General features: G+C 45.9%; 1 protein-coding gene and 1 pseudogene across 1 annotated transcript; both read left to right on the forward strand.

The window, feature by feature from the left end:
* The first annotated feature begins 4,448 nt into the window (after positions 1-4,448).
* On the forward strand, positions 4,449-5,390 carry LOC101020107 (60S ribosomal protein L10-like). Its single transcript, XM_003902635.5, has one exon. The coding sequence runs from the start codon at positions 4,832-4,834 to the stop codon at positions 5,276-5,278; it is 447 nt and encodes a 148-aa protein (XP_003902684.1). The 5' UTR covers positions 4,449-4,831; the 3' UTR covers positions 5,279-5,390.
* On the forward strand, positions 4,793-4,913 carry LOC116268738 (annotated as a pseudogene).
* Positions 5,391-11,426: the final 6,036 nt, after the last annotated feature.

Below are 11,426 nucleotides of genomic sequence, written 5' to 3' on the forward strand. Positions count from 1 at the left end.
CTATGACTTTATTTTATTTTATTGATTCATTTTTTTTGAGATGGAGTCTCGCTTTATCACCCAGGCTGGAGTGCAGTGGCGCAATCTTGGCTCACTGCAACCTCTGCTGCCCGGATTCAGGTCATTCTCCTGCCTCAGCCTCCTGAGTAGCTGGGACTGCAGGCGCATGCCACCACGCCTGGCTAGTTTTTGTATTTTCAGTAGAGACGAGGTTTCACCATATTGGCCAGGATGATCTTGATCTCCTGACCTCGTGATCCACCTGCCTCAGCCTCCCAAGGTGCTGAGATTACAGGTGTGAACCACTGCACCCTGCCCCTTGTGACTTTAGAAACAAAAATAGCTTATAATTAGCATGACTTCGAGTCTTTCATATATACTCTTTTATGTACTCTTCTTAATCACACTCTGAGGCAGTTACTATATCTCCATTTTATAGAGGAGAAAAATGAGGCTTAGAGAGATAAAGGAACAGACTGAGGTCTCCCAGCTAATTAGAGGCAGAGCTGGGTTTAAAACCCATTCTTTGAATTCCAGGGCTAGCTTTGTTTATTCCACACTACAAATTAATCTCATAATGAGGCATGGAAGGGAAATATCCCATGTTTTCCCAAAACACAACCACATTTCATCACTGACTCTTGCCAGTGAACCTTTTGTTTCTCAAATACTAGGAACGAAAACTATTCACTTGGAAGTGCTCTTTCTTCCTCTGTACGTGCCTCATGCATTTCTCTTTGTAAACAAGACTTTAAATAAATTACTTCTAGGCCAGGAACAAAGGCTTATGCCTGTAATCCCAGCAATCTGGGAGTCCTAGGCAGGAGCATCACTTGAGATCAGGAGTTTGACACCAGCCTAGGCAAAAAATTGAGGCCCCCATCTCCACTAAAAAATAATAATAAGAAGAAAACCAAAGAAATTACTTCTAATTGTTTTATTCTGTAGGCACGTCTCACTTAAAGAAAAGCATTTTATGTAGATATCTTTGTGTTTTAAAGTCTGTAAATTAGGTAAAAAACTCCTTAAGTATCATTTTAGAGAGTGTTTTAGTCATAAAAAGGCTCGACATGGACTTCTTTAGATAATGAAAACCCCTGGCATGTTTCAGGCCATTATTCAATTCAATGTGCACAGCTTCCAGAACACAGAATGCAGAGATGCCTGGAATTAAGGGTCTGGCAGCAAGTCTGTTTCTCATGTTTTCCAATCTGAATGTATAAATTTTTAAATCTTACAAACCTGTAATGAATGTGTTGGATTACTGTCTTTGCTCTATTGTCAGCATATAGAGACTCGGCTTCTTGGCAGAATGATGAAGTTAAGGATATTGCATTCTAACCACAAGGAAACACAGATCTCCTTGTCAGCATTCTTCCTTTCAAAAAGGTTGCTTAAAGTGGTGCTTCAAAGATAATTCTATCCTAAAACACAGTGACTTAGGAAAAAAAAAAAAAAACGAGAAATAAAGATAATTCTAGCTCACTAAATTTAGGGTGTGGAAAAAGTCCAAAACGAGAAATTCACTGGGTAATTGTGCAAGAAATGTTAATATGTGTGATAAGGGGAGGGTGTTCTACCCTCCTGATGCTTGCCTCTGCCGCCTCTCTCTGTCTTTCATTTTGCCTTGACATACAACATACAATTTATCAAGTTTAAAAGTTAAATGAGGGCCAGGCGTGGTGGCTCACGCCAGTAATCCCAGCACTTTGGGAGGCCGAGGAAAGTGAATTGCTTGAGCCCAGCCTGGGCAACATGGCAAGACCCTGTCTCTATTAAAAAAAAAAAAAAATTTGCTAGTTGTGGTGGTACAAACCTGTAGTCCCAGCTACTTGGGAGGCTGAGGTGCGAGAATCACCTGAGCCCAGAAGGTTGAGGCTGCAGTGAGCCATGACTGTGCCACTGCACTACAGAGTCTAGGTGACAGACTGAGACCCTGTGTTACTCTGTTCTCATGCTGCTATGAAGAAATACCTGAGACTGAGTTATTTATAAAGGAAAGAGGTTTAATTGACACAGTTCTGCATTGCTGGGGAGGCCCCAGGAAACTTACAATCATGGCAGGAGGCAAAGGAGAAGCAGGCACCTTCTTCACAGGATGGCAGGACCGACAGAGTGAGTGCAAGCATGGGAAATGCCAGACGCTTAAACAACCGTCAGATCTCGTGAGACTCACTATCATGAGAACAGCATGGGGGAACCACCCCCGTGATCCAATTACCTCCACTTGGTCCTGCCCTTGACACACGGGGATTATGGGGATTATAGGGATTACAAATTAAGATGAGATTTTGGGTGGGGGAGCAGCCAAACCATATCAGACCGTGTCTCAAAGGAAAAAAAAGAAAAAAAAGAAAAAAGAAAAGCTAAGTGAGGCAGTCAACTCTTTGCCACTGCAACCACATTTTAAATATGAAATGGGCTGTGTGCGGTGGCTCACGGCTATAATCCCAGCACTTTGGGAGGCCAAGATGGGTGGATCACCTGAGGCAGTTCGAGACCAGCCTGGCCAACATTATGAAACCCTGTCTCTACTAAAAATACAAAAATTAGCTGGGCGCGGTGGCAGGTGCCTGTAATCCCAGCTACTCTGGAGGCTCTGGGAGGAGAATTGCTTGAACCTAGAAGGCGGAGGTTGCAGTGAGCTGAGATTGAGCCATTGTACTCCAGCCTGGATGACAAGAGCGAAACTCCATCCCCCCATGCCAAATAATAAATAAATAAATATGAAATTATTTCATAACTCAGTTACTCCTTTTTTTTTTTTTTTTTTGAGAAAGGGTCTCACTCTTTTGCCCAGGCTGGAGTGCAGTGGTGCGATCATAGCTCACTGTAGGCTCGACCTCCTGAGCTCAATCAGTTCTCCCATCTCAGCCTCCTGAGTAGCTGGGTCCACGGGCCCACGCCACCACATCCAGCTCACCTTTGTTTAAATTTTTTGCAGGCATGGGGGTCTCACTATGTTGCCCAAGCTGGTCTTTAACTCCTGGGCTCAAGTGATCCTCTCACCTTGGCCTCCCAAAATGCTGGGATTACAGTTGGGAGCCACTACACCCAGCCATATACCTGAGTTATTCCTGAAACCATCCTGAAGTCACAGCTACTCTTCAAAAATCTGTCAGCAAGTTATCTGCTCATCTTCATATTCAAGGCGGATTTCTTTTTTTTTTTTTTTTTTTTTGAGATGGAGTCTCGCTCTGTCGCCCAGGCTGGAGTGCAGTGGCCAGATCTCAGCTCACTGCAAGCTCCACCTCCCGGGTTCCCGCTATTCTCCTGCCTCAGCCTCCCGAGTAGCTGGGACCACAGGCGCCGCCACCTCGCTCGGCTAATTTTTTGTGTTTTTAGTAGAGACGGGGTTTCGCCGTGTTAGCCAGGATGGTCTCGATCTCCTGACCTTGTGATCCGCCCGTCTCGGCCTCCCAAAGTGCTGGGATTACAGGCTTGAGCCACCGCGCCCGGCCATTCAAGGCGGATTTCTAGTCATCCTCAGTTAACTCACAAAAAGAGAAGTTAGCAGCACAAGTTAATAGAAGAAGCTTACTGGTATCTGAAGCTTGCTTTGAAATGCATTTTTTTTTTTGAGTGACAAGGTCTTGTGCTGTCACCCAGTGTCTGGGCCTTTGACACTTCAGTAAGCTTCCTGCATTCCATATTAGGCACAAAGGGCGACAGATGGGGCAGGGGCCAGAAAAGGTGCCCAGGAGACCAGCAGCTTAGTGGTTAAATGGTGTGTACAGGATGGCTGGGGAGTGTTGATCTGTGTGACTCTGAGGTACATGAATATTTCTGGAAAGAAAGAAGCATTGCAGACAGGGTATGGATTTCCCATGATCTCAGAAGCTTGGTAGCTCAGCAATTTAATGGGAGGAAAACTGTAATTTCTAGAATCTTTGAGTTTGCAATGGAGATTCATGCTTATAACATAATACTGATGACCACCAACTTGCTTGTCTCTTGGTCTTTGTCCTTCCAGATTTAAAAATATTCTTTCAATTTCTTCCTCATGGCAGTTATTTATATATATATATATATTTATATAGTATATAAATGTATTTATATATTATATATAGTTATTTTATATAAATATATGTTATATATATATATGCTGGGATCTCACTATGGTGCCCAGACTGGTCTCAAACTCCTGGGCTCAAGTGATCCTCCTGTCTCAGCCTCCCACAGTGCTGGGATTACAGGTGTAAGCCACTGTCTCTGGCCCCTCATGGCACTTTTTACAGCCTCTCTGTTTTTCTGCAGATGTAAAATGAGAGTAAAGGAATCCAATAGAAATGTGGACAATATTGAAGGCAGAGAGGACTTCTTCCCGGCATGTTATAATTGTGCTATTGCATTTTTGATTCGTTTTGATTTTTTTCTGCCTTATGACCAGCTTGAACAATCCACTATGCTACCAAATCAATTTCTCCTACACTTAAGCAAATCTAGTTTTTTCTTCATTTGGGTTGCTATTTGATGGCCGCCCTCACATTGCACCAAAGTCGCCATGGATTCTATTCCTCTCTCTGAGGGTATCAGCATCTTCTTGAGAAATAATAGACATATATAAGAAAACATTCAGAAACTCAGAGCTGGTTGCTGTGGGGGCTTAAACCACCATTTGGGTGTACTCTTAGTAATCTGTGTATCCTTTGAACTATTCATGACCATCGTGGCCCATGAGGAGGGTTTTGCAATGACTTGGCGTTCTCAGCCATGATAGAGGCTAGACTGGGATGAAAGGGGAAAAAAGAGGAAAGAAAGGAAGAGGGAGAAAAAATGAATGGGAGAGGAGATGCGATTGATAAGAAAGCAGTTCTAATCCCAGTGTGCAATGGCTGCAAACAGCAGCTTTCTTGGTGGTGTACATGGCCTGTTTCTTATATGGGTTGCTCTACGGGTCCTTGGAGACAGGCCTTTCAAATGTATGTTCATGTCTCTGACCTTGCACTACCCCCAATGTAGGCTCCAAACAGGCATTCAAGGTGCCTTTGGAAAGCCCCAGGGCACTGTGGCCAGGGTTCACATTGGCCAAGTTATCATGTCCATCTGCACCAAGCTGCAGAACAAGGAGCATATGATTGAAGCACTCTACAGGGCCAAGTTCAAGTTCCCTGGCCGCCAGAAGATCCACATCTCCAAGAAGTGGGGCTTTACCAAGTTCAATGTGGATGAATGTGAAGACATGGTGGCTGAGAAGCAGCTCATCCCAGATGGCTGCAGGGTCAAGTACATCCCCAATCATGGCCCTCTGGATGAGTGGCAGGTCTTACACTGGTGAGGGCTTCCACTGCGCTGCCCCCCCTCCCCCAAACTTTTTTTTTTTGAGATGGAGTCTTGCTCTGTTGTCCAGGCTGGAATGCAATGGCATGGTCTCAGCTCACTGCAACCTCCAGCTCCTGGGTTCAAGCGATTCTCCTGCCTCCGCCTCCCAAGTAGCTGGGATTACAGGCGCCTGCCACCATGCCCGGCTAATTTTTTGTATTGTTAGGAGAGACGGGGTTTCACCATGTTGGCCAGGCTGGTCTTCAACTCCCGATCTCGTGATCCACCCGCGTCGGCCTCCCAAAGCGTTCAGATTACAGGTGTGAGCCACTGCACCTGGCCTCTGCCCCCTCTTAATACCCACCAATAAATGCTACTTCCTGTCCTTGTTAAAAAAAAAAAAAGAAAAGAAAAAGAAAAAGAGAGATGTGCAGATGTTTAGCACCAGAGAGGTGCCAAAGATGGGGAAGAGTGCTCAGTAGCCATCACAAACATCTTCTAGTCCTCCTGGCGCTCTTCTTGAAGGTTCTCCCTCCTCTACAGAGCACATGCCCTCGTTTCTTTTCTTTTTTTTTCTTTTTTTTTTTGAGATGGAGTCTCGCCCTGTTGCCCAGGCTGGAGTGCAGTGGCTATTTGATTCTCCTGCCAAGACGGGGTTTCACCGTGTTGGCCAGGATGGTCTCGGACTCCTGTCCTTGTGATCCACCTGCCTCGGCCTCCCAAAGTGCTGGCATTACAGGCGTGAGCCACCATGCCTGGCCTGCCCTGGTTTCTTACTGAGACTTTCACATGGGAACAAAATAGGAAGCCGTGCTCATGCACAAAAGTGACATTGGTCATGTCCTCCTTGCTTCCCTGCTTGACTAGTTTATTAGAGAAATAATTAAATGGGCATGATTTTAAAAATAAGGTAAGTAGGAATCCAGTGCTGACTGGGGTGTCATAAACAGCTTGATTTTTTTTTTTTTTTCCATGAATGGTACTGGCTACACATGCCTGCATTACTGGTCAGTCTGTCCTTGTCTCTAATTTGATCACATCTGTCCCTCTGAACCTGTGCATATGGCTTCAACAGAAGACTCCCTCTGAGTGAGTGAAGGGCATGCAGGATATTACTGACACCCACAAAGATACAAGAGGGTGGTAGAATGGAAGGCAGAGGTTGGGTCCTACCTCAGTGGGGAGAACATGCAAAACTGGGGAAATATAAGAACCCCAGGTGAGAATGGGGAAAAGCCCTGTTGAGGGATGGGTGACAGACATAAGAACTGATGGGAGAAGCCGGGCACGGTGGCTCACGCCTGTAATCCCAACACTTTGGGAGGCCGAAGCAGGTGGATCACTTGAGGTCAGGAGTTGGAGACCAGCTTGGCCAACATGGTGAAACCCCATCTCTACTGAAAACACACAAAAATTAGCTGGGCATGGTAGTGAGTGCCTGTAATTTCAGCTACTTGGGAGGCTGAGGCAGGAGAACTGCTTGAACCTGAGAGGCAGAGGTTGCAGTGAGCCGAGATCGTGCCACTGCACTGGAGCCTGGGTGACAGAGCCAGACCCTGTCTTTAAACAAAAACAAAAGCTGATGGGAGGGAATACGGAGGAATGGGAGGGCACAGTCCTTGAAGAGACCCATTGTCTCAGTCTATCACTCAGGATTTTTCATATTCTCATCCATGCTCCAATTACTCATTTAATAAATACTGCTTCAACACAGATTCTTTATTAGCGGGGTGTGGCTGTGGGTGCCTGTAATCCCAGCTACTTGGGAGGCTCGGGCAGGAGAAACACTTGAATCTGGGACACAGAAGTTGCAGTGAGCCAAGACCGCGCCACTGCACTCCAGCTGGGCAACAAGAACGAGACTCCATCTCAAAAAAAAAAAGAAAAAAAGAAAAACAATCAAACATACAAAGATTTCTTTAAAAGAAGTAATCCACTGTGGAGTTAAAACAACAACAACAACAACAACAACAACAACAACAAAGAACATCTCATGGAAGTAGAGTAGAATGATAGATACCAGAGGCTGGGAAGGGTATGTGTGGGGAGTGTAAAGAGAGGTTGATTAATGGAGACAAACATGTAGTTAGACAGAAGGAATAAGTCCTAATATTCCACAGGAGAGTAGGATGATTCACATTAGGAACAATGTACTGTATATTTCAAAACAGCTAGAAGAAAGGACTTGAAATGTTTCCATACATCGAAGTGGTAAATGCTTGAGGTGATGGATACCCTAAATACCCTGGTTTGATCATTACACATTCTGTACATGTAACAGATATCATATGTACCCCCAAAGCACATACAAATAGTATAAAAAGAAACACCCACACCCCATGGCCCTAGATAATGACAAGCACACAAATCACTTGACAATTTTCTGGGGTTTTTGTTTTCCCAGATTGCATCAGTCCAGGCATTAATAGCACCTGCCGCTTTCTTATCTTTGCAGAGAGCAATCTGCTTCTGAAGCTACATGAGGCAGCAAAGCCAATATTGAACTTAGATCTATACAATCTGGGTTTGTGCCTCGACTCTGATGCTTATTATCTGTGTAGTTACAGGTGAGTGTTGCTTTTCTCAACATTCTTTCCTAATCCGAAAGTCAGAGGGATATATATGGCGGTGGGAGGGGGAGGCGGGAAATGCATTTTGTGAAACAACTTGGTGCGTAAATGCTTATTATCTTTGACTGATTGGTGTTTGTTTGCCACAGATAAGGTCACGAAGTTGGAATTCTGGTACCTATGATTATCACCCAGATTTTTACTTTTTTTTTTTTTTTTTTTTGAGACTGCATGCACTGGTGCAATCTTGGCTCACTGGAACCTCTGCTTCCCAGGCTCAAGCAATTCTCCTGCCTCAGCCTCCCCGGTAGCTGGGATTACATGCACCCGCCACCATGTCTGGCTAATTTTTTATTTTTAGTAGAGATAGGGTTTCACCATGTTGGCTGACTGGTCTCCAACTTCTGACCTCAAGTGATCTACCTGCCTCGGCCTCCTAAAGTGCTGGGATTACAGGCGTGAGCCACCATGCTTGACCGTTTTTTACCCATTGAAACACATTCAGAGTACAAGTTATCCTTCAGTAATGTGAATAGAGTTAAATACCCTGTAGCTGCCCATGGTCATCTCATGAACAGAGAGGAAAATAATGGCCTTAGCTCCCAAATGGTGCCCAATTTTTTTTTTCTTTTTGAGACAGAGCCTTGCTCTGTCTCCCAGGCTAGAGTGCAACAGTGCAAATTTGAATCACTGCAACCTCTGCCTCCCAGATTCAAGCGATTCTCCTGCCTCAGCCTCCTGAGTAGCTGGGATTATAGGTGCCTGCCACCACCCAGCTAATTTTTTGTATTTTTAGTAGAGACAGGATTTTGCCATGTTGGCCAGGCCCTGACCTCATGATCCACTCACCCTGGCCTCCTAAAGTGCTGCGATTACAGGCGTGGGCCACTGCACCTGGCCAGTGGTGCCCAAATTTTTAAAAAGCCCAACCTAAAGAAACTTCAGGATTCTCACTCTATCAAGTCCCAGGTGTCTGGCCCCACCCGAGACTTCTCTTCTCCAGCCTTTGCCCACCTCAACTTTATTCTCTACAGTTTGCACTCTGTTGTATAGCTCTACCCAGCAGACTGTTAATCCTGTGTGAGTTTGCCCACACTGCTCTCGAGACTTAGGTGTCATATCCCGGCAGGTACTCTCGCAGTTTTCACAGACGTGGTGCTAAGGGTCTCTGCCATACAAGCCTGCTCACCTAAAATACACTGCTTACACTGCTTTATGAGGCAGGAGCTATCCTATCTCAGCACCTGGCCCAGGTAGTAGGTTCTTCAGAAACATTGAACTGAGTCACAAGACCACACTAATGAGTACGAGTTGATTTATGATTATTTGTTTTCAGCTGCTGCCAAGTCATATCTGATCAGCTAAACAATATCCAGTTTTCCCTTCTCAGTGCTCCGTCACATTTTACCTAACTGTATGGAAGCACTAGAAATAATGCAAGGACATTTTTTCCCCTGTCCTCTTGACTTCAGGACATTGACTTTTCAAATTTGTGAACACAGACAATTTAGTGCCAATATTTTAATCAGAATTGGCTGGGCATGGTGGCTTATGACTGTAATCTCAGCACTTTGGGAGGCTGAGGTGGGCAGATCACCTGAGGTTCAGGAGTTAGAGACCTGCCTGGCCAACATGGTGAAACCCCGTGTCTACTAAAAATACAAAAATTAGCCGGGCATGGTGGCACGTGCCTGTAATCCTAGCTACTCAGGAGGTTCATTTGAGGCAGGAGAATCACTTGAACCTGGGAGGCGCGGGTTGCTGTGAGCCAAGATTGCACCACTACACTCCAGCCTGCGTGACACAGTAAGACGTTCTCAAAAAAAAAAAAGAAAAAGAAAATTCAATCAGAATTATGCTAATCTGATGAATTCAACACTGATACATTTTCCTTAACAGGAAGGGGAGATGGTTGAGGCAGGAAAGTTGAAGCCAGCCTACTGATCATGCTTTCTCCATCTGATCCCAGCAGTGCATCTACCACGAGGCTGCAGCAGGAGCTGGAGGGAAGGCTCTGTGTTTTGCTTAGGAAACGCATTTTATTTCCCACATTAAAGCAAGCTGAGGGGTGCTGGGAGATGATGTGGTATCCCCAACAAAGAAAGGATCAGGCTCCATAGGGTTGGCAGCAGCAAGCTGGGGCTGGTGGCTTCAGGGAAGAGCAGGGGTTACCACTCTCTGAGGGAAAAACAGGTGGTAAGAACAGGTGTACCCTTGGGCAAAGAACTCCATTAAGACAGGTATCAACAACTGCACCAGGACTGCCAGGTGCCCCAGCTGCACCTTGGGGCTGCCCAGCATGAGCACACACTGTGCTGACAGCCTCCATGGCACAACCACAGGGGTGAGAAGGCTTCGCAACTACCGTGGGGCCTGCTACATCTGGGTGCATGGGCATCTCCTGCTTACCTATGACTCACCAGAACAGTATACTCACTCAGCAAATGCTCTTTCTGTGTTCAACACTCAGGGGCAACATAGGCCCAGCTGTTCCATGCTTATTAGGGTTATGAAAATCATTCCCAACATTTTTACTTTATTTTTGAGAGTCTCACTGTGGCCGAGGCTGGAGTGTGGTGGTGCAATCTTGACTCAGTGCAACCTCCACCTCTTGGGTTCAAGCGATTCTCATGCCTCAGCCTCCCAAGTAGCTGGGGTTACAGGCGCGTGCCACCACGCCCGGCTAATTTCCATATTTTTAGTAGAGACATGGTTTTGCCATGTTGGTTAGGTTGATCTCAAACTGATCTCAAGTGATCTGCCTGCCTCGGCCTCCCAAAGTGCTGGTATTACAGGCCATTCCCAACACTCTTAATGCACTTTGCATGCTCCCTACTGACTCAGTGCTTCCTTGGGCCATGGGCAGAACAAAGCTGGAGGAAATGGATGCAAGGTCTGAGGGCACACAGGACCATAAAGCATCACCATGCAACACTGCTAGAGGTGGCAGAGGTGGCAGCAATTGTCAGCAAGTAGCTAAGAAAAAATATGAGGCCTGGGCACAGTGGCTCACCCCTGTAATCCTAACACTTTGGGAGGCTGAGGTGGGCGGATCACTTGAGCCCAGGAGTTTGAGGCCAGCCTGGGCAACACAGTGAGACCCCATCTTTACAAAAAATACAAAACCCAACTGGGCATGGTATGTGTGCCTGTGGTCCCAGCTGCTTGGAGGCTGAGGTGGGAGGATTGCTTGAGCCCAGGAGTTTAAGGCCACAGTGAACCATGATTGTGCCACTGCACTCCAGCCTGGGTGACAGAGTGAAACCTTGTCTCAAAAAAAAAAAAAAAAAATTAAAGGCTGGGCACGGTGGCTCACACCTGTAATCCCAGCACTTTGACAGGCCGAGGCAGGTGGATCACTTGATGCCAGAAGTTCAAGACCAGCCTGGCCAACATGGTTAAACCCTGTCTCTACTAAATACACAAAAAATTAGCTGGGTGTAGTGGCACATGCCTGTAGTCCCAGCTACTCACGAGGCTAAGGCAGGAGAATCACTTGAAGCCAGGAGGTGGAGGCTGCAGTGAGCCGGGATTGCACCACTGCACTCCAGAGACTGTCACCACAAAACAAACAAAAAAGAGAGCTCAAAGCCT

The sequence above is a fragment of the Papio anubis genome, chromosome 8, assembly GCF_008728515.1.
Source record: "Papio anubis isolate 15944 chromosome 8, Panubis1.0, whole genome shotgun sequence".
Lineage (NCBI taxonomy): Eukaryota > Metazoa > Chordata > Mammalia > Primates > Cercopithecidae > Papio > Papio anubis.

Coding starts and splice junctions, on each gene's coding strand:
- LOC101020107 (XM_003902635.5), top strand. CDS start 4,832: ATGGCTGCAAACAGCAGCTTTCTTGGTGGTGTACATGGCCTGTTTCTT.